Below are 24,073 nucleotides of genomic sequence, written 5' to 3'. Positions count from 1 at the left end.
ACGGGGCAGCGCGCGCTCGGATCTACCCGTTTTTCTCCGTGCGTCAAAGTCCGACCGGACTCCCGCTCCTCGCGCGCCTGTTGGACACGAAGGCAACGAACTCTGGAACCGAAACACAATCCAATAAGTCGGTTTGAAAATGGCGAAGGGAGAATTCTTACTCATTATCTGCGCGTTAATGGTGAGTTTGGCGACCGCCGCAGTCTCTCCGCGGTGTTTTTACGCGTCTCGTCTTTACCAGCAGTTCTTCTTTCTACTTTCCCCAGGTCATATCCCGTGTCCAAGCGTGTTATATCCCACCGAATTTGGATTTAAATGTTCACAATAAGTTACCAAAGGGCTCCACGGTAACAACAGGTAATTGTTTAAGAACCGCAATATTCTAAGCGCCTAGAATAAAAAAAATAAAATAATAAATCCGACTTGTACCGGTTGTTTCTTTTCCAGTTGAAGTGGCCGACTGCGACATCAAGTCTCTCAAGCTCAGTTGCACTCATCCGGACTTCACTATTGAAAAGAATGGTGATTTAGTTACCAAGACGACCGTGTACGTGAGCTCAAGGGGAGAGACATTTTCTGTCATAGCCCAGGACAGCACTGGGTCCCAAAGTGTGATGGAAGTTTCCCTCCACCAGGAAATCCAACACAATGTAAGATCAGCTTTGAGTGTGTTTAAGCTGTTTGTCCTGGTGTAATCATACTTCAGCCACAGATTTGTTGCTGTGGCGTGTGAAATATAAGTTTCTGTGGTGTATTAATGCAGTTACTTCTGTTTCTATGTGTACAGAGTAATCTCCTGAGGCGGTCCAAAAGGCGGTGGGCCCCTCCTCCCTTCAACGTGAGGGAGAATGACCTTGGGCCATTTCCCAAAGAAATTGATAAGGTAAAAAAAAAAAAAAAAAAGAAGTGTGTTCGATATGAGCTAAAATAATGTGTCACAATGTTTTTCCACCTATTGCTCGATTACAGTTTTCATTTTGATGCATTTGTCTTGTAAAATCGAATATATGTAACTTCCTCTGTGCGTAAACAATACAGACTTTTAATCTGGGCCATTTAACACACAAAAAATGCATTCCAAGTGTGAATTCTGCAAAAAACAAAGCATATAATTGATTATTAGCACAAACTGAATCTCAATCTTCCCTCAGTTGCAAAGCACTAGTTCAGTTTTACCACATGGAGTCCTTGATACTTGCATGCATTTTTCCACAGCGCATAGTCTTAGCTTGAAATATGTAATTATGTGTCTTAACAGGTATTTCAACCACGCTCTTTTTGAAATTCAATGCTCGACATGGCCCCGACAGACAATGACATACATCACAATGGAGTTTTATCCCATGTTTTTGTTCTGTTCAGATCGTGTCCGACGCCTCGGCCAAGTATTCCGTCTACTACACCCTGTCGGGCCCCGGCTACAACGAGGCTCCTGTGGGATTGTTCAATTTTGATCGTAAGACGGGGATGTTCAGTATTAACAAGCCCATGGACCGAGAGCAATACGCACGGTTTGAGGTAAGTGTGTATTTTTATGAACAGCTTGTTTCAACTGGTAATGTCCCACCACTGTAATTACGAGAGGTGGAGGAGGTACACTGCAAGTAAAAGTAGCCTACAAAAGTATTACTGTGAAGTGAAAGCCCAAAAGACACAGTACTATTACAAATACTGCAAATAGTTGTTAATTTCCTGTTCTATACAATAACTGCAGCTACTATTACTACAAATATGATCTTTTCCTCATTATTATACATCTACTAGAGCCAATTTGTCGATTATAAAACATTACAGTTTTAAAATGCACTCAAAACCAATATACATCTATACACATATTTACATTTAAGTCAAACTTTATTCATATTTTGCATGCATGCCTTATTGTATCATAGTTTATATTATATGTTATTATTATTCATTGTTTTTTGTTCCTCCTATTGCTAAAGTAAGTTCCTAGTTTATAACTTTTATTCACTGACAATGACAATAAAACTTGTTCAGATTCAAATTTGTCCATGTTTTCAGTGGTTTTGGTGTAAATATGTCTGTTTGGCTTTGTGTGTCTGGAAAAGAGAATGATTTACTTATTTATTAATTTTCTGTTGTCACTCTGTTGTATTTGTATGTTCGTCTCCATAAAAACATAATCATTGAAATTGTAATCGAAAAGAATCAAGCTGTGACATCACTTTTTCCTGCCGTATGTGTTTTTCAGTTACTGGTCAACGTGTACGAAGAAACCACCAACACAATGGTGGACAAACCGTTGCCCATCAAAATCGAGGTGGACGACGTGAACGACAACCACCCACAGTTTTCTGGATCCCTGCAATTCTCCGTCCCAGAACAGAGCAGCAAATGTGAGCGATGATCACGTCTACGGCCGTCGTGTCGTCACCGAACGTGTCTTTTCATCTTTCTGTTTCCCGCAGACACTGTGGTGGGTCAAGTCAACTCGACAGACAGAGACGATCCGAAGTCGGCCCACGTGAGGGTCAGGTACAGCCTGCTGACCGGCACCGACCTGTTCAGCATCGACCCTGTCTCCGGGGTCATCACCACGGTGTCCACTGCGCTGGACAGAGAGGTGAGCGACAGACATTTACTCTTATGTTCATTGGAAAGAACGATCGCGACTCCAGCACGCCATTAAAACCTGTTTACCGTATTTTCTGGACTATAAGTCGCACCTTTTTTCTGCAAATGCAAAAGGACATCTTCTTAAAACAAAAACAAAAAAAAAAAAAATTTGTTGTTTTAGGGAAAATTTGTTCTTGAAATAAGGGAAATGATGCCTGTGAGTTTTGCTATCTTAATAATCTTACAAATTTAGTGTTTCTTTAGTAGAAATGTCTTAAAACAAAATAATGTCTTGATTTAAGTAAATACATTTAGATTAGATTCATGACATTTGCAGTGAATTAGATATTTCCCCCTAATCGTTCAGTTCTCGATAACACTGCGATGTTAAAATATGATTTAATATTGTCTGATTTAGACCAAAGACAAGCACATGGTGACGGTGCAACTCAAAGACAATGAGGGAGCCAGCAACGGCCTGGTCACCACGGGAACGGCCACCATCACGCTGTCCGACATCAACGACAACCCTCCCACCTTCAAACAGCCGTCGGTGAGTCGCACATAAACAACAACAACAACAACAACAACAACAACAACAACAACAACAACAACAACAACATCAGACGGATTCTTTTATTGTGTTCTTTTAGTTCACAGCGACAGTCCAGGAAAATGAAATGGAAAAACTCGTACTTCGCATTCCGGTGGACGACAAAGACCTGATCAACACCGACAACTGGTTCTCAAAGTTTGTCCTCACCAAAGGAAACGAAAATGGAAATTTCAGAGTTGATTCCGACCCCAAAACCAATGAAGGACTTCTGTATGTCATTAAGGTACAAGTCTTCAATAATAAGTATTTATGGATGGAAAAATAAAAAGTATTTTGGTGATATTTTAAGAATGCATTAGGTATTGTAAAAGTGAATGGACCTTAAAGTGAATCACAAAAGTGCAGAAATGTCGCTTTATATTCTTGTTTGAGAGATCATACGAGCACTTTCTGTCTATTTTGGAGGTCATTTTTGTTTTTTCAAAAAGGGTTAGGGTTTAAAAAAAAAAAAAAAGATTAAAAATGGTTTACCGGTAATTAGAAAAATAGGAAAAGAACAGTTTAAGGCACACAAGGTTGAAAAATAAAAGTCGCATTTAATCCAGTTTCTTTCAAATTTGTCCATTTCCAGTATAATAGTAGTTAGTACAGTGTGTGATTTTTTTTTTATTTTACCCCCCCAAAAATTCTCTCTCTCCTCTTTTCACGGATTTAAGCTTCCTGTTTGTTGTGAGCGCTTTTACACATTAAAATCATTCAAAATATATATAATACTATGGAAACAGATTGCTTTTTGTATAGATCAACATATTATGTAAGGCAAATGCAACAAAACAACTATTTTCTACTAATTTGTAGAAGAAAGCTATAGGGGAAACATTATTAACTCATTTAATATTTATTATTTATTATTTATTATTTATTATTTATTATGTATTATGTATTATGTATTATGTATTATGTATTATTTATTATGTATTATGTATTATGTATTATGTATTATTTATTATTTATTATTTATTATTTATTATTTATTATTTATTATTTGGTATTACATTATAGTATTTTTTCTTTCTCCAGCCTTTGGACTTTGAGAAAACCCCGAGCGTAAAGCTGGAAGTCATGGCTCAGAACAAGGCCAGTCTGAAGGGAACCAGCGCCCAGTGGCTGACGGTGCCCATCGACCTCACCGTCACCAACGTGGACGAGGGGCCCGAGTTCATCCCGTCCATCAAATACCTGACGGTCAAAGAGAACACCCCCAACGGCACCGTCATAGGAACCTACATCGCCTTGGACCCGGAGACCAAAACCAGCCTCGGCTTCAAGTAACACCGCGGTTCCAATTTCACTGCTTGTCGTTTACTGTCCGACCACAAGAGGGCGAAGTTGGATCGTTGTTGATTTGTTTTTCTTTGTTTTCTCCTCAGGTATTACAAAGTTACAGATCCAGCTTCGTGGATAACTGTGGAGCGAGGCACGGGGGAGCTGAAGGTCGCCAACACGATCGACAGAGAGTCAAGTTATGTGAAAGACGGAATCTACAACATCACCGTGAGGGCTGTGGATACAAGTAAGTTTAGTTATTTGTCCAGGGACCGTGTCAAAAAGAAAACATGATCTGCAATAGTTTAGTTTAATTACTGTAACTTTCCTTTTTTTTTTTGGTGCTATTTTTATATGAGTATTTCTAAAAACAGCAACAGCATAACACAAAGAACACAAAGAACAAGCTGAACCATTGAGAACATAAAGTAGAAAATAAGGGAGTGGCATCAGAGGAAAAAAAAGAAAAAAAGAGGAAGAATTAGAGCATATTTATTAAGTTCAATATTTGTCGCATTTTGTAATTAAAAAAAAAGATGTGTCTATTTTTAAGTTGAGTCCTGAGGTTATTTTTTTCCATTGTGTTCTGTTCATGTACATATGAAAAGTATTAAAAAGTACACATTTCAGTACAATTACAACACATTCTATTTATTTTTAGAACATATAAAGAGGACAATCATAGAAATCGAAACAAAAAATAAACAAAAAAATAAGTCCAAAGTCAAGTAAATTTGCCCATAACACGTCACATTTCATTATTAACATTATCTCAATAAAATACAAAAATAAATAAATAAATAGAAAAAATGTCACTATTTCAAAAGAATTAGATGATTTCCTAAAGTTGAAAAAATACATACTGATGGAAACAGAAAAATACAACTTAATCTAATTTGGCCGATGTTTGCGCTGCTGATTATGAGGATGTGCTTTTTCAAGTTGAGACTGAAATGATGAATATCACAGAAAATGTCAGAGCGTCTGGAAGTTGAATCCGTCTGACAGTTCAAAATGAAAAGGCCGATTGTGCCAAGGCAGAGGATCTTTCCGGAGCCGTTATTGTTCAGAGCAAAGTCGGACTTATTTTTTCTACTGAGGCGGAGCAGCGTTATTAATGATTTGAAATGAAATTCTCCGATTTGAAAAGCAAATTAAATTGTCAAAACACTACAAAAAGATTCAACACACTCCGCTAATGATTTTGGCAAGTTTTGTCTGTACTATGATCTAAAAGCATGTTCAGGCTGAGGTTTGTTATGCGGCAGAGTGGTTTACATTTCGTTTGTCTGGTATTGAGGGTTCACTATTGTTGTTGTTTCTATCTTTTTAACATATTTATTAGTTTTTATTAGCTTTTATTTATTTATTTATTATTTTTTTTCAAAATTAGTAACATAAAACAACACAAAACAAACAAGACAAGAGAGAATCAAATCAAAGCAATTTATTTTTGTAAGGCCCAAAATCACAACAACAGTTGCCTCTGAGGGCCACAGGGAGAAATGAATCAACAATGTCTGTGGTGGCGATGGAGTCAGACAATGTCTGTGGTGGCGAGGGACGATGTCCCAGGGTCCTCTGTCCTTAGACTCTCCTTCTCGGCCAGGAAAAACTACAAAAAAAGCCTCTTTGGGAAAAAAGCGTAGAAACCTGGAGGAGTTCCAGTGAAGGAGAGATCCGACTCTCACAGACGGACAGACGGACACGAGGGAGACTGGAGCTGGACCCACTCTTCAGGCAGATGAGGGACCGACTGAGTCGAGCTGGACCCACTCTTCAGGCAGATGAGGGACCGACTGAGGCGAACTGGACCCACTCTTCAGGCAGATGAGGGACCGACTGAGGCGAACTGGACCCACTCTTCAGGCAGATGAGGGACCGACTGAGGCGAACTGGACCCACTCTTCAAGCAGATGAGGGACCGACTGAGGCGAACTGGACCCACTCTTCAGGCAGATGAGGGACCGACTGAGGCGAACTGGACCCACTCCTCAGGCAGATGAGGGACCGTCGGGGGCGAGCTGGACCCACTCTTCAGGCAGATGAGGGACCGTCCACACAGGGCAGGGACCACTTCACCAGGGGAGGGGCATCTGGGTCCACAGGTCCTCAGGAGTGAGAGAAAGAAAAAGAAGGCGGTGAACAGTTTGCAAGTGGAATCAAAAAATAAATATTGTTTGATAGCATAAGTAGTCAGAAGAAGAGGATAGTGCTCAAGCTGTCATACTTCCCCCAGCATAGTTACTCCTAGGGCAGCGTAGCTAAAGCTGTGGGTTTATATTTCTGTTCCTAACTGGTCTGACCATAAGCGATTTCGAAGAGGAACGTTTTAAGCCTGGACTTAAATGAAGAGACTGTGTCAGCATATTTAACATGGGTCGGGAGCTGATTCCATAACACAGGAGCTTGGTAGCTAAACGCTCTACCTCCTACAGTACTTTTAGAGACTCTTGGCACCACCAGAAGGCCGGCATTCTGAGAGCGAAGAGCTCTGTTTGGATGATATGGTTCTATAGCATCTTTGAGGTAGGATGGGGCCATGTCATTTATGGCTTTGTAGGTCAAGAGTAGAATTTTGAATTTGATTCTAGACTCGACGGGGAGCCAGTGAAGAGACTCCAGCACCGGCGTAATGTGCTCTCTTCTTTTTGTTCCTGTTAGTAATCTTGCTGCTGCATTTTGAACCAGTTGAAAGCTTTTTATAGAGCTTTTAGGACACGCTGCAAGCAGGGAGTTACAGTAGTCTAATCTAGTCGTTACAAATGCATGGATACGTTTTTCAGCATCGCTTTTAGGCAGGATTCTTCTGATTTTGGCTATGTTGCGCAAATGGAAATAGGCTGTTTTACAAGCTTGATTTATATGAGCTTTAAATGAGAGCTCCTGGTCAAATAAGACTCCAAGGTTTCTTACAGTAGAACTGGAGGCTACACTGACATTGTCCAGTGTGACTATCTGCTCAGATAGATCGTCTCGTAGATGCTTAGGGCCAAGCACAATGACCTCGGTTTTTTCAGGGTTAAGAAGCAGGTAGTTTAGTGTCATCCAGGTTTTTATCTCCTTCACACAAGTACTAAGTCTGTCTACTTGATCGCTCTGATCAGGTTTCATTGATAAATACAGCTGAGTGTCGCCTGCATAGCAGTGGAAGTTAATGCCATGCTTTCTGATAATGTTGCCTAATGGCAGCATATAAAGAGTAAACAGAATTGGACCGAGTACCGAACCCTGTGGCACACCGTAAATTACTTTAGAGCATGGTGAGGAGCTCTGGTTTACATTAACAAATTGGAACCTATCAGATAGATAGGATTTAAACCAGCTGAGGGCTGTTCCTCCAACACCTACATCACATTCTAACCTCTGCAGTAGAATGTTGTGGTCAATGGTGTCAAACGCTGCGCTGAGGTCCAACAGAACCAGGATTGAGACCAGTCCATCGTCAGCGGCTAATAACAAATCATTTGTGACTTTAACTAGTGCAGTTTCAGTGCTGTGGTGGGCTCTGAACCCTGACTGGAAAACTTCAAATAAGTTATTGTCCTGCAGGTGGCGACAAAGCTGTTTTACTACAACTTTTTCAAGGATTTTAGAGACAAAGGGAAGATTTGAAATAGGTCTGTAGTTTACCAATAGGTCGGGATCTAGATTAGGCTTTTTCAGAAGAGGTTTAATGACTGCATGTTTGAAGGACTGTGGAACATAGCCACTTTCGAGTGAAGTATTTATTATATTAAGAATAGGGTCTATACAAATTAGATAAGAATACAAGTCCAAAATAAAAGTCCCATTTAGTTTAGTTGTTGTTTTTCATAAAGATTAATTTAATTTAATTTAAAAAAATATTTCAATTCAGTCAAATATTTAACTTTTTCTTCCAGATTGTATTATTTCAGTAGAATTAAAAGGTTGATTACTCATGGAAAATGAATGTTAGTGGTAATTCAAGTTGCTGTAATTAACCCTTGTAATTGAGTATAAATCCAGCCATGTAATTGTAATTAGTTATATTTAAGACAAAAATGAAAGGAGTTACTGAGTTCAGCACCTTTCAGTTCACGGCCATTTCCTCTCCGTCTCTGCTCCTTTTTGTACCTAAAACACATTGGCCAGAGCTCGGAAAATGTGCAGAATATGGCATAAAACAACCTAATTCAGTGTTAAACAGTTGAATCAATCAGATTTTGTATGTATACAAATTAAAAAGAATATAGAATGCTTCTAAACTTGCATAAAAAGTTTTAACGCTGTTATAATTAGACACTGATCACTGTACTCGACCATAGGCACATTTGCAGTTTTTTGTTCATGATACAATACAGTATTAAGGAACAGGGTGTGTTTTCAGAGGGATTAAGGTACATTTTGTCCAAACTTGTCTCTTCAACAGAAATCTCAGTTTACCTTCACGAAACTCTTTCAAGTGTATTTTCTTCGGTCCTAATAAGTCCCCAATGATGATGTTACTTGTTGTAATGAGAAACTATAAACCCGAGGTGGCGGTTCAGAGCCTCGGGTTATTGTCACACGGCTGCTCCACCCTGTTCATCTGTGTTAAGGTGTGTCTGTGTGTGTGTTTGTTTGTGTGTGTGTTTGTCAGCGCAGCCACACCTCCATTTCTGTGCCTACATGTGTGTGTGTTTGCGTGTGTGTTTGTGTGTGTGTTTTTGTTTGTGTGTGTTTGTGTGTGTGTGTTTGTGTGTGTGTTTATGTTTGTGTGTGTGTTTATGTGTTTGTGTGTGTGTTTGTGTGTGTGTGTGTGTGTGTGTGTGCGTTTGTGTGTGTGTTTGTCAGCGCAGCCACACCTTCATTTCTATGCCATACATGTGTGTGTGTTTGCGTGTGTGTTTGTGCGTGTGTGTGTTTGTGTGTGTGTTTGTGTGTGTTTGTGTGTTTGTGTGTGTGTTTGTCAGCGCAGCCACACCTTCATTTCTGTGCCATACGTGTGTGTGTGTTTGTGTGTGTGTGTGTTTGCGTGTGTGTGTGTTTGTGTGTGTGTTTGTGTTTGTGTGTGTGTGTTTGTGTGTGTGTTTATGTGTTTGTGTGTGTGTTTGTGTGTGTGTGTGTGTGTGTGTGTGCGTTTGTGTGTGTTTGTCAGCGCAACCACACCTTCATTTCTGTGCCATACATGTGTGTGTGTTTGCGTGTGTGTTTGTGCGTGTGTGTGTTTGTGTGTGTGTGTGTTTGTGTGTGTGTTTGTCAGCGCAGCCACACCTTCATTTCTATGCCATACATGTGTGTGTGTTTGCGTGTGTGTTTGTGCGTGTGTTTGTGTGTGTGTTTGTGTGTGTGTTTGTCAGCGCAGCCACACCTTCATTTCTATGCCATACATGTGTGTGTGTTTGCGTGTGTGTTTGTGCGTGTGTGTGTTTGTGTGTGTGTTTGTGTGTGTTTGTGTGTTTGTGTGTGTGTTTGTCAGCGCAGCCACACCTTCATTTCTGTGCCATACGTGTGTGTGTGTTTGTGTGTGTGTGTGTGTTTGCGTGTGTGTGTGTGTGTTTGTGTGTGTGTTTGTGTTTGTGTGTGTGTGTTTGTGTGTGTGTTTATGTGTTTGTGTGTGTGTTTGTGTGTGTGTGTGTGTGTGTGTGTGCGTTTGTGTGTGTTTGTCAGCGCAACCACACCTTCATTTCTGTGCCATACATGTGTGTGTGTTTGCGTGTGTGTTTGTGCGTGTGTGTGTTTGTGTGTGTGTGTGTTTGTGTGTGTGTTTGTCAGCGCAGCCACACCTTCATTTCTATGCCATACATGTGTGTGTGTTTGCGTGTGTGTTTGTGCGTGTGTGTGTTTGTGTGTGTGTTTGTGTGTGTGTTTGTGTGTGTTTGTGTGTTTGTGTGTGTGTTTGTCAGCGCAGCCACACCTTCATTTCTGTGCCTACATGAGCTCACCTGGCAAAGGTGTGAGGATTTAGAGATGTTCTTGTTTGGCAGGACATAATCTGGGCTGTAGTCACATCCTTGGTGACGATAAGTGACGTGAAGGCAGAATATGACCATATATAGGTGTTCCGCGTTTTTGGGTTGTAGATTTTTATTTTTTCTGCCCTAATGTCATTAGGGCAGCACATTAGGAGAAAAATATGTGATATTCGATAGTTATGTTTACTTTTGCGAAAACCTAATCACTCATTTAGTTTCCTGCAATATTGATCGTTGTGCTTGGCAATAATGCAATATTGATGTTTTCTTGTGTATACTTGGTGTTCAACAGTCTTACAGTGCACTTAACTTACTTACTTAAAAAATCATAAGAACTAAAAATAACATTTTCTTGATAAATTGTGCAGCCGAAGTAGTCGTTCAAAAGGGAAAAGCAAGTCAATTGAAAATGAAATGTTGATGCAGTAACACAACACTAAGCACACAATAATACTCTTAAAAGTATAATATTTAATGATGATGTTGTGTGCGATACCAGTGATGGGTGAGCACAATAAGCCTTGGCTTTTCTTGTTTTGTGCTTGGATGATGAGCCAATGATGATGATTTTTTGACCAAACAATAAAACATATCTATTTTTGATTCAATCTGATATCACAATATCAATCTGAGCAGTCTAATCAATACCAATGATTTTTATATTAAAATGCAACGGCATAAAAAAGTACTATACATTTTTTTTTACCTGGGCGTTTTTTACATTTGCACCGCTCCAACTTGAACTGATCGAAAAATGTAATCTATGTGTCCTAAATATAAACCATGCATTTTAAAAACTTGTATTTAAAATTGTATTGTATTGATTTTTTAAAATGTTATTATTATTATATATATATATTTTTACAACATCTCAGTTAGCACATGTATATAAAAGTATTTAGTATTGATCCATCAGTCACTAACCAGCAGACATGTAACATCAAAGTAAAGTCAATTTTGATGAATAATTTTTTAACAAATTAACATCTGAATAAATAGAATTCGAGTAGTAATAAAGTAAATATATACATCAAAACTAGCCAGAGTTAGGTACAGACAGTAAAAAGATGACTCTCACAACATAGACTGTCAAACAAAAGAATACCATCCTGTGCTTGTGTTTCAGGTTCTAAGACGGGCACGGGCACGGTGGTCATCACGGTGGAGGACGTGAACGACAACATACCCAAGCTTCCCTCTGAGGAGCTGGTGCTGTGCGAGAAGGAGGGCGATCTGGGGTCCGTGGTGCTGGTGGCCGAGGACAAGGACCAGCCCCCCTTCGCCGAGCCGTTCACCTTCAGCAGCCCCTCCGACAGCCAAGACGACAGCAAGTGGACTGTGACTAAACTCAACGGTAAGAAGCACTCGCATCGGTTTGGAGAGTGGCGGAGTGTTCGGCTTGGAATTCATTTGAAATTATAAGATTTGAAAAAAAAAGAAAAAAAAAAGATGCAGGTGCCTGTGAAAGCAAAAATGTTTGAAAAATGTAGCCGTCGTGTAGTTTGTCATCTAAAAAAAAGAAATAATCATGACTTGTTATAAAATTCTTCTTTCACAACATTATTTACCAAGAAATTAAGAATCTACTTGTATAGAATAGATGATTAACATTGTTTATATTTTAGAAGTACATGATACAACTTGGTTCTCAGTAATTTCAAAATAAAATCTCTACTAATCTCTAAATCTCTTCCACCCAAAATTGATTTAACACTTACAGTAAAGCCCTTGCATGTTGCCAAAAATAGCTTTTCATTTTGGATATTTTTATTTCACTTAAAAACAAACTTCCTAACTCGTCTTCCTGCTTGTTTCCATGGAAATGTTGTTTCTTTGGCTGTAATATTCCACTGAATAGTATAAAACTAATCAGTCTCCATTGATCATTTTTGTAAGTATGGTTTTAACTTGTATTCCTGTTAGGGGTGTCAAAAGTATCAAAAACCAGATACTAATCTAAAACTAGAATTGAAACTCATTCTAACAATGAAATCAAATAAAAATCATAAACAGAACTAAATTTGGCCTTTCCAGAACAGTTTCAGCATGATCTAAAACTCAAAACACTGTTATTTTGTGTTTGAAATTCAACCTAAATACGAGCCTTTTTAAATCATCATCTTATAATCTAAATTGGTATAGAATCGTGTATTTTTCTGCATCAAAATCCAGTTTGACACTAATTTCCGTTGTATCTGGAGGTGATATGCCCCATTCAGAAAGTTACGTACTGTTACTAAACGTTGACGCCTGATACCGTTTAATTGAAGCGTCTGAGTTAGGATCTTTTCAAACCCGTAAACTCATTCGGCTGTACATTTGCAGTCATAGAGCGCATCGTCCAAGCTGTCCCGGGTCATCACAGAGTTCCTATAATGACATATTGATCCGCAGGAGTGTTTTTGAAGTGCTGTACTTAAACGTGTCCTGTGCCCGCCTCCTCAGACTCCGCAGCCACGTTACAGCAGCTGACAGAGCTCCACACGGGGGTCCATGACATCAACGTGCTGGTTACGGACCTGCAGGGCTCGGGGACTCTCCAGACTGTGAGAGTGAGGATCTGCAGATGTGTGAACGGAGTGTGCCCGGCCCAGAAGAGCTCCATAACCATGGGGCCCATGGGCTGGCTGGCCCTGCTGCTGCCCCTGCTCCTGCTGCTGCTGCTCCGTGAGGGCCACACACGCTCTACACATGCTCTACACACGCTCTACACACGCTCTAAACACGCTCTACACACGCTCTACACACGCTCTACACAAGCTATACACAAGCTCTACACACGCTCTACACACGCTCTACACACGCTCTAAACACGCTCTAAACACGCTCTACACACGCTCTACACACAATCTACACACGCTCTACACAAGCTCTACACACACTCTACACATGCTCTAAACACGCTCTACACACGCTCTACACACGCTCTACACACAATCTACACACGCTCTACACACGCTCTACACACGCTCTACACACAATCTACACACGCTCTACACAGGCTCTACACACGCTCTACACACGCTCTACGCACGCTCTACACACAATCTACACACGCTCTACACAGGCTCTACACACGCTCTACACACGCTCTACACACGCTCTACACACGCTCTACACACGCTCTACACAGGCTCTACACACGCTCTACACACGCTCTACACAGGCTCTACACAGGCTCTACACACGCTCTACACACGCTCTACACACGCTCTACACACGCTCTACACACGCTCTACACAGGCTCTACACAGGCTCTACACACGCTCTACACACGCTCTACACACGCTCTACACACGCTCTACACACGCTCTACACAGGCTCTACACACGCTCTACACAGGCTCTACACACGCTCTACACACGCTCTACACACAATCTACACACGCTCTACACACGCTCTACACAGGCTCTACACAGGCTCTACACACGCTCTACACACGCTCTACACACGCTCTACACACGCTCTACACATGCTCTACACACGCTCTACACACGCTCTACACACGCTCTACACACAATCTACACACGCTCTACACACAATCTACACACGATCTACACACGCTCTACACACGCTCTACACACAATCTACACACGCTCTACACACGCTCTACACACGCTCTACACAGGCTCTACACACGCTCTACACACACTCTACACACGCTCTACACAGGCTCTACACAGGCTCTACACACGCTCTACACACGCTCTACACACGCTCTACACACAATCTACACACGCTCTACACACAATCTACACACGCTCTACACACGCTCTACACACAATCTACACACGCTCTACACACGCTCTACACACGCTCTACACACGCTCTACACACGCTCTACACAGGCTCTACACACGCTCTACACACGCTCTACACACGCTCTACACACGCTCTACACAGGCTCTACACACGCTCTAAACACGCTCTACACAGGCTCTACACACGCTCTACACAGGCTCTACACACGCTCTACACACGCTCTACACACAATCTACACACGATCTACACACGCTCTACACACAATCTACACACGCTCTACACACGCTCTACACACAATCTACACACGCTCTACACAAGCTCTACACAAGCTCTACACACAATCTACACACGCGCTACACACAATCTACACACGCTCTACACACGCTCTACACACGCTCTACACAGGCTCTACACAGGCTCTACACACGCTCTACACACGCTCTACACACGCTCTACACACGCTCTACACACGCTCTACACAGGCTCTACACACGCTCTACACAGGCTCTACACACGCTCTACACACGCTCTACACACAATCTACACACGCTCTACACACGCTCTACACAGGCTCTACACAGGCTCTACACACGCTCTACACACGCTCTACACACGCTCTACACACGCTCTACACATGCTCTACACACGCTCTACACACGCTCTACACACGCTCTACACACAATCTACACACGCTCTACACACAATCTACACACGATCTACACACGCTCTACACACGCTCTACACACAATCTACACACGCTCTACACACGCTCTACACACGCTCTACACAGGCTCTACACACGCTCTACACACACTCTACACACGCTCTACACAGGCTCTACACAGGCTCTACACACGCTCTACACACGCTCTACACACGCTCTACACACAATCTACACACGCTCTACACACAATCTACACACGCTCTACACACGCTCTACACACAATCTACACACGCTCTACACACGCTCTACACACGCTCTACACACGCTCTACACACGCTCTACACAGGCTCTACACACGCTCTACACACGCTCTACACACGCTCTACACACGCTCTACACAGGCTCTACACACGCTCTAAACACGCTCTACACAGGCTCTACACACGCTCTACACAGGCTCTACACACGCTCTACACACGCTCTACACACAATCTACACACGATCTACACACGCTCTACACACGCTCTACACAGGCTCTACACACGCTCTACACAGGCTCTACACACGCTCTAAACACGCTCTACACAGGCTCTACACACGCTCTACACAGGCTCTACACACGCTCTACACACGCTCTACACACGCTCTACACACGCTCTACACAGGCTCTACACAGGCTCTACACACGCTCTACACACGCTCTACACAGGCTCTACACACGCTCTAAACACGCTCTACACAGGCTCTACACACGCTCTACACAGGCTCTACACAGGCTCTACACACGCTCTACACACGCTCTACACAGGCTCTACACACGCTCTAAACACGCTCTACACACGCTCTAAACACGCTCTACACACGCTCTACACACGCTCTACACACGCTCTACACAGGCTCTACACAGGCTCTACACACGCTCTACACACGCTCTACACAGGCTCTACACACGCTCTACACACGCTCTACACACGCTCTACACACGCTCTACACACGCTCTACACAGGCTCTACACACGCTCTACACACGCTCTACACACGCTCTAAACACGCTCTACACACGCTCTACACACGCTCTACACACGCTCTACACACGCTCTACACAGGCTCTACACAGGCTCTACACACGCTCTACACACGCTCTACACAGGCTCTACACACGCTCTAAACACGCTCTACACAGGCTCTACACACGCTCTACACAGGCTCTACACACGCTCTACACACGCTCTACACACGCTCTACACACGCTCTACACAAGCTATACACACGCTCTACACAGGCTCTACACACGCTCTACACACGCTCTAAACACGCTCTACACACGCTCTACACACGCTCTACACACGCTCTACACAGGCTCTACACAGGCTCTACACACGCTCTACACACGCTCTACACAGGCTCTACACACGCTCTACACACGCTCTACACACGCTCTACACACGCTCTACACAGGCTCTACACACGCTCTACACACGCTCTACACACGCTCTAAACACGCTCTACACACGCTCTACACACGCTCTACACACGCTCTACACACGCTCTACACAGGCTCTACACAGGCTCTACACACGCTCTACACACGCTCTACACAGGCTCTACACACGCTCTAAACACGCTCTACACAGGCTCTACACACGCTCTACACAGGCTCTACACACGCTCTACACACGCTCTACACACGCTCTACACACGCTCTACACACGCAACATTATTTTTTTGGAAGTTGTAAAGCTACATAAACAAACCTCAATCACAGACAAAGTCAGACCAATGAAAAATCTAATACATATTTTGTATAATTATCATACAAATTAGAACATTTCAATAAATAAAATCAGAGTTTCTAGTGTTCACAAAACGACTAAACATTTATTTACTTATCGATGTTCATGGATAATCTTACAAAATGGCTTTAACTTTCCATTTCCACTATGCGGGTGACTTTCCACCTTCAAAACGTTACATACTGTGCCTTTAAATAAGTAGTTTATAAGCCTACATCATTCTTAATAACCAGTTTGTTCAGTATGAATGACGTCTTCTCATGTTCCATTAGGGTGTGGTCACAAAGTGTTGTCCCCTCACAGTCTTATATCTTCTGTGTTGTCCCCTCACAGTCTTATATCTTCTGTGTTGTCCCCTCACAGTCTTATATCTTCTGTGTTGTCCCCTCACAGTCTTATATCTTCTGTGTTGTCCCCTCACAGTCTTATATCTTCCGTGTTGTCCCCTCACAGTCTTATATCTTGTGTGTTGTCCCCTCACAGTCTTATATCTTCTGTGTTGTCCCCTCACAGTCTTATATCTTCTGTGTTGTCCCCTCACAGTCTTATATCTTCTGTGTTGTCCCCTCACAGTCTTATATCTTCCGTGTTGTCCCCTCACAGTCTTATATCTTCTGTGTTGTCCCCTCACAGTCTTATATCTTCTGTGTTGTCCCCTCACAGTCTTATATCTTGTGTGTTGTCCCCTCACAGTCTTATATCTTCTGTGTTGTCTCCTCACAGTCTTATATCTTCCGTGTTGTCCCCTCACAGTCTTATATCTTCCGTGTTGTCCCCTCACAGTCTTATATCTTCTGTGTTGTCCCCTCACAGTCTTATATCTTGTGTGTTGTCCCCTCACAGTCTTATATCGTCCGTGTTGTCCCCTCACAGTCTTATATCTTCTGTGTTGTCCCCTCACAGTCTTATATCTTCTGTGTTGTCCCCTCACAGTCTTATATCTTCTGTGTTGTCCCCTCACAGTCTTATATCTTCCGTGTTGTCCCCTCACAGTCTTATATCTTCCGTGTTGTCCCCTCACAGTCTTATATCTTCCGTGTTGTCCCCTCACAGTCTTATATCTTCTGTGTTGTCCCCTCACAGTCTTATATCTTCTGTGTTGTCCCCTCACAGTCTTATATCTTCTGTGTTGTCCCCTCACAGTCTTATATCTTGTGTGTTGTCCCCTCACAGTCTTATATCGTCCGTGTTGTCCCCTCACAGTCTTATATCGTCCGTGTTGTCCCCTCACAGTCTTATATCTTCTGTGTTGTCCCCTCACAGTCTTATATCTTCCGTGTTGTCCCCTCACAGTCTTATATCTTCTGTGTTGTCCCCTCACAGTCTTGCTCCTGGGGTTCCTGTGCTTGACCTCACATCAGAAGCTGCAGATGGACGACGCGGCCGAGAGCGGTGGAGTCCTGCTGAAATCCAACACTGAAGCTCTGGGAGAAGAAGTGGTGAGGCCTCTGTCCCGCAACACAACACTCATATTCATTCCCGCCTGAAGTTATTAGGCTGAGCAAAATAATATGTCTGTTTGCCGTAACCCGACCGACTCGGTATGAAACTAGTCAACTGAAAAAAAAAATCAACATTTTGTTGAAAAAACGTCAAAATCTTTTATTTTTCAATGATTTCGCCGACTCACCGACCTGTCTTTCCTAAACCGCCGTGTCAAATGTTTTTATCACGTTGGCAAACCTGTCTTTCATCCCCAAGGACTGATATCGCATCGCCCAACGCATGTGCGACTTCATATTCAGTCCTCCACATGCATCTGTAACAAAACATATCGCGCATAGATGTTGTAATACTGCCTTTTACAAGTTGGTTTGCCTCTGTCGGCGCCACTGACCTGTCCATAGTAATGTCACACTTTATCATGGTGTGAAATCTGACTTACGCAATGCATTCTGGGATTGAAACACGCCCAGCAGCGTCATCACAACAAACATGGCGGCGCCCGTGTCCCCCGCATGTTCCCTCCGCTCGCCTTCGCTACCAAAATAAAGGATAGCGGCGTACAAAAGGTCGATTGAAATATCTTAAAATCGTGAGATTTAGACTCCCGATCGGGTTGATAGAGACGTTTTCCGTCATCGACTGTTGAAGCCTGACCCCTGGCGGTCACTCCGACTCAAAAATTGGCAAAATTTGGATCTTTTTTTTTTGCCTTCAAAGTAAAAAAAATAAGAATTTGCCTACCGTCCGACCCACTTGAAAAAAATTTACTCTGGTTACAGCAAACAGACAATTTATTTGGGGCAGCCTCATTAATATTTAGGTTTTTGTTATTTTTTGTTGCTCCGCAGGACTCCAGCCTCCTCGTCGGCCCCTCTGTCACGGTGGACTCTGGGGGAATGGGGGGAATGGGGGGAATGGGCTCCATTAAGGGCTCGGTGGTGAACGCCGGCTGGATCGGCAACAAGAGCACCAGTTCCATGCAGGAGAACGGCATGTACAAGGGCAACATCGTCACCTCGGATACGCAGTACACGTCCAACTACGCCGAGCAGCAGTTCGGCATGTACGGGGAGGGACAGCTCCTTGGCAACGGCTTCGACAACAGGTTCACCAGCCAGGATATTTCGCTGCTCCACACCTGGCAAACCAACGGGCGCTATTTAGATCAGGTAAATGTTCTGGAGGGGAAAGTGAGGACGTATTATGGATAAGAAGAAGAAGAAACGCATCTAAAAACAACCGCAGTTGAGCAAGATTCTGAAAAGGGACAATGATAGTTTCAATCAACATCAATCAAGAAAAACACTAGAAAATGCTTATTTGATTTGTGTTAAAAGCAACAGAATACAATTGATAAGAGCCTAATGACATTTTTGAGGAGGATTTAGACATTGTTCCTGCAAATTAACTCTTATTAAGCCCTGGTTTAGGTCTTGGTTTAGTTTATTTAATCCTATTCTCGCCCACATTCTAAAAAGGTTTTATAAATCAGTTCATAATAAGTACTAAGTATTTTTGTCCCTTCCTCTTCCTGTACTTTTACTTAAAGTCTATGACATATTTCACTAAAACGTAGTGAACACGATTATATTTCAGATTTTACTAAATATTTTGCCCATTTGTCCCCAGTTTGACTATTTTTGTAAAGTTTATAACTCTACTTCCTGGTTGGACATGTGCAGCAAATATGACTTAGGTAGAGGTAATTCTACAACTGTTACCGAGCAACCAGATTGTAAACAAGGGCCTAAATCCATATAAATTACGCAATATTTATTATGTGACAAACAATAATACCGTATAACACCTTCATTTTGTTGAATGATGGTTTAAACTGTCAGGAAAGTGTGTCAGTTCAGTGTAAATTTGTGTCTCTGTGTTTTCAATGGCACGTCGCACATTGATGACATCACAGAGGGATTCAGTTTCAAAACTCAGCTCTACTTCCTGCCATTTTAAACTCCCTTTTTCAAATTTCTTCACAAACTGCAACTTAACAGAAGTAATACTATGATCATAAACATTTACCACGGGCTCTATACCACTAAACTAAAACACAATTAGAAAAAAAACAGGAGACTTTAAGTAAAATTGAGTACTTCAAGCACTGCTGACAAAAAAGTGTGTAATGCAGTAGCAGAATGAATCATGTCCACGTGTAAACAGTTCATTCTCTGCAGTTTAATAACACTCGTATCCACAATGGGAGCTTGGGTAATTCTCAAATGCAATATAATCTCACTTAGTACCTTTAATATTTCTCAATATCTAGAAATAATATCACTGTGTCGATGCTGTGTAATAATATCCAGGTGTCAGTCAGGCTTTAAATCATATCTCCGTGTAAACATTGTCTCTGTCGTCGCCCGTCTCGCAGAAGCTGTACTTCATGGGCGAGGAGGACGAGGGTCGCTATGCCGACGACGTGGTCCACTCGTACGGTTTCGAGGGCGTGGGCTCGGTGGCCGGCTCCGTGGGGTGCTGCAGCGACTTTGGCGAGGAGAGCCTGGACTTTCTAGACAGGCTCGGGCCCAAGTTCAAAACGCTGGCAGAAGTTTGCTCCAAGCGATGAAGACGAGAGGCCAAGGACAATGTTGCAATGAGTGTTTGGTGAACGCTGCGTAGAACACGAGTGAGGAGGAAGGAACTGTGGGGGGATGTGTCAGAGGAGATTTGGTTTGTTTTTCAAGTTTGTGCGCAAAGGCGGCTTTTAGTGAATGAAAGTGATTTTTTACTGATAACACATGCATTAATTTGTGTGTGTGTGTGTGTGTGTGTGTGTGTGTTTATGTGGATTAGGGCTGCATAATAACTGAAAAATCACTGCAAAAACGTACAATTTTAAGGTTTGGGTTTCCAACTGGTGGAGCAGAATCAAAAAGTGCGTTTGTTGAAGGAAATTTGCCTTTTTCATTAACTATAATTGTATTATGTTAAATTAACGAAGCCAATGCCACACTGCTGACATGGGATTGGTTAAGAAAGAGAAATTAAATAAATAGCAAGAGTGTTATCTAACGACTTACTTGGTTAAATTGATTGAGAGCATTCATTTCAACTGAAAGTGTTAAATAGAATCAGTTCTTTTAGTGTCCACACCTTTTGCAAATGAATCCAGGTTGTGGTTGAAGAATATTGAAAAGAAATACATTTGTTGTAAATAATGCCCGTATAATTGAAACCTATCAGTACCTTTTCATGTTATAGTGGATACAAAGTAATAATAATAATTGTTTTAAATCCACATCATTTAAGATGGCTCAACACACTTTGTGCCAATGTTTTGCTCATGTGGACCGGCTCTGTAGATCTGCATTGTTCAAATCCAGCACCCAATTCGACCTTACAATTTTAAAAGAAATGCTTTAAGAATGAGCTACAGAACTGTGTATTGTGCAGCCCAAATCAGAATGTATTTTGTGTGCGAGTTTGTGTCGCCGGGGTCAATATGGGGAATGCAGTTTAGATTATTGCCGTCGCTGTAATGTTTTCTACGCCTAACTCGCTCCGGTCGGATTAAGCCTTGTTTAACTGCAAACACATTCTTCCCAGGGCGTTGCCGCGGCCTCGTCACCGTGCGCCGTTGCAACATTCCTGCAGTAGCAATGTAAAAGTCAACACGACGCCTCGAACGGGCTGCGAGAATTCAAATCGGGCCACGTCCTGAATGCTATTTTTAGTTCACCCAAATGACATAAGAGTAGTAAATATTCTGTTTGTTTTTTTGCAAATTAATATAGAATTTTGCTGGATTTTTTTGTACATGAGCTGTAACTTGATGCACTAAAGATTTGTCTTGGATATTCAGTGTTACAAAAATGCTTTTATAAACTTTTGGCTTGTTAAAGTGATGGTTTGGCCGTGAACTTTTGACTGTACTTTGGAACAAGATAGGACAGATAAAGCTGTGTATCAGCGCGGAAGAGTACGGTGAATGATCTACAGGGAGGGGCCCGGGCTGTCTGAACGATCACAAAGAAGGTGTTGTTCCCAGGAGTCAACAAAACAAAAGCTGTATGTGTTCAAAAGACAAATCTGATCATCAAAAACACCTAGTGGCCGTGTCAGTTAATCAATGCATTTTTAGAGCTTTAACTGTTGCATTTGGAAGACAAACTACGTCAAACTCTGTCAATCTTTAACAATTGCTCTTGCATTCAGTGTCCTTGTCAGATTACTCACATTAGAAGTATTTTTAAAGTTTATTTATACTTCTGTTTAACTGTCTAAACTCCAGAAATCAGATAATAAGCATTGTTTTCTGTGCATGGAAACATAGCCAGTGATAGATTGTAAATAATGTCAAATATCTCATTATCGTTAACAGTAAATAGAGATAGTTTGGTTGAATTGGAGTTTAACTGACTCCTTATTAGGTTCATCACAGTTGCAATTATGTTAGAAACAGCAGTGGTTGTAATCAGCTTCTACTTAGAAAATTAAAACAAATCACTCTTGGGAAATTATGAGAGATCTTTTTTAATATAAAATTATGACTTTTCAATTACGTGACTTGGTTTAACAGATTTGAAAAGGCATGTGCCATAGTTTCTAAAGCATTGTTTGTTAAAGGTCAACAATGACTATATCGACTTATTGTTCCATAAATGAAAGATGGAGGAATGTTTCAATTTGCAGCACAATAAGATTTGAACTGTCGAGGGTTGGATAATTAACTTACATGTCTATACTAACATATTTCATAGTTTTTTCAAGATAGTACAGTTTTGTATGAGTAGCATAAATTATCACACTTCAAATGTTTTATTGTGACAGGCCGAGGTTCCACAGTATTATATATATATATATATCTCCTTGGAGACGAGGTGACACAACCAATCCGCTTCCAGTAAAATGCTTGTTTTTGACTGTATTCATGAGCAATAAAAACAATTGTATTTGAAGAAATGCAAAATACATTAAAAGCGAGACACTGCAGTAAAAACACATTTGTTTGTTCCCTCAATATGTGATGTGGAAACAACATTGTCTAGATGTTTCATTTAAATCACTTACAGCCATTTGTTTGGGACGTTGTGACTTCGAAGGCTGTTTTCTCCCATAAAGACATAAAGATGATAAAGATCAGGCCTTAAAGTAGCACTTTCAAACACTATGCCACCACACATATGCCACCAAAATGAAGCGAGCATTTTAAACCTGTTTCTGTCCATTTTTCAGATTTATAAATCACGAAATATGTGCAATTTGGACCATTTTGTACAGGTAAAATGTCTTATTTCCACACTTTTCTTACATCCATGTGAGGACATTTCAAAGTGATTTTTCTTCATTTTAGAATTTTTCCCTGTAGTATCTCGCTTTAATGTCATATTGTGGAACTTTGCCTGCAAACCATCTCCATGGCGACAAACAGATGGCAGACCAGGGATCACCAGTGCCAGATCCTCAGTGGTGATGCCAGGGCATTTTAAACACCATTTAGACATCTGCTGACAGTTTTCTGATGTTTTCATCCACGAGATGCTGGGGCTGGATTTTGTACTTTGAGTGCGACCAAAATGTGTCCAGATGATACAACAGAATCTTTTTATACAAAATATATGCTCCTGGAGGAATGAGGGAAAAAACGAATATAAAAATACATACATCCTTAATTGAGTAGGCTAGATATTTATTTTATTTATTACACTTCTCTTAAACATGTAGCTACTTATAGACCCTCTTGTAATTGAGTATAATTCTAGCATGTAATAGTAATGTAATAAATGAATACTATAAGATCAGGCAGTGAACAGCAAAATTATGTTAAATACTAAATACAAAGCTGGTGAATACTTATAAAGGGATGTGTTTGTGTCCCAATTCTGACACTAAATCTACTGGCATAACATGTATATATATATATTTTTTAATATAGCATTTTAAAATAACAAACTAACTTTAACTAAAAAAAATGTATTGGTTGTTTATTTGATATTTTACACTTTAATACTGTATCTGCTCCTTTCTGTCCTGACAAACACACAAAACGATGATATGAGGTTTAAAAAATTCATTCAAATTCA

At 41.4% G+C, this 24,073-nt stretch overlaps 1 protein-coding gene across 1 annotated transcript; it reads left to right on the top strand.

Moving 5' to 3' along the window:
* Nucleotides 1-22,055, top strand: dsc2l (desmocollin 2 like). Its single transcript, XM_072441563.1, has 16 exons — nucleotides 1-181; nucleotides 267-357; nucleotides 448-650; nucleotides 788-883; nucleotides 1,363-1,518; nucleotides 2,216-2,360; nucleotides 2,433-2,587; nucleotides 2,999-3,133; nucleotides 3,234-3,419; nucleotides 4,217-4,464; nucleotides 4,567-4,709; nucleotides 11,507-11,734; nucleotides 12,826-13,047; nucleotides 17,922-18,037; nucleotides 18,893-19,213; nucleotides 20,422-22,055. Exons 1-16 carry the CDS (start codon nucleotides 140-142, stop codon nucleotides 20,614-20,616), a joined length of 2,682 nt encoding a protein of 893 aa, XP_072297664.1. The 5' UTR covers nucleotides 1-139; the 3' UTR covers nucleotides 20,617-22,055.
* Nucleotides 22,056-24,073: the final 2,018 nt, after the last annotated feature.

Source organism: Eucyclogobius newberryi, unplaced genomic scaffold (assembly GCF_026437365.1).
Source record: "Eucyclogobius newberryi isolate DKJ021-1_F unplaced genomic scaffold, fEucNew1.0.hap1 SCAF_12, whole genome shotgun sequence".
NCBI lineage: Eukaryota > Metazoa > Chordata > Actinopteri > Gobiiformes > Gobiidae > Eucyclogobius > Eucyclogobius newberryi.
The sequence above is the reverse complement of the archived record's forward strand: the minus strand, read 5'-3'. Positions and strand labels throughout refer to the sequence as shown.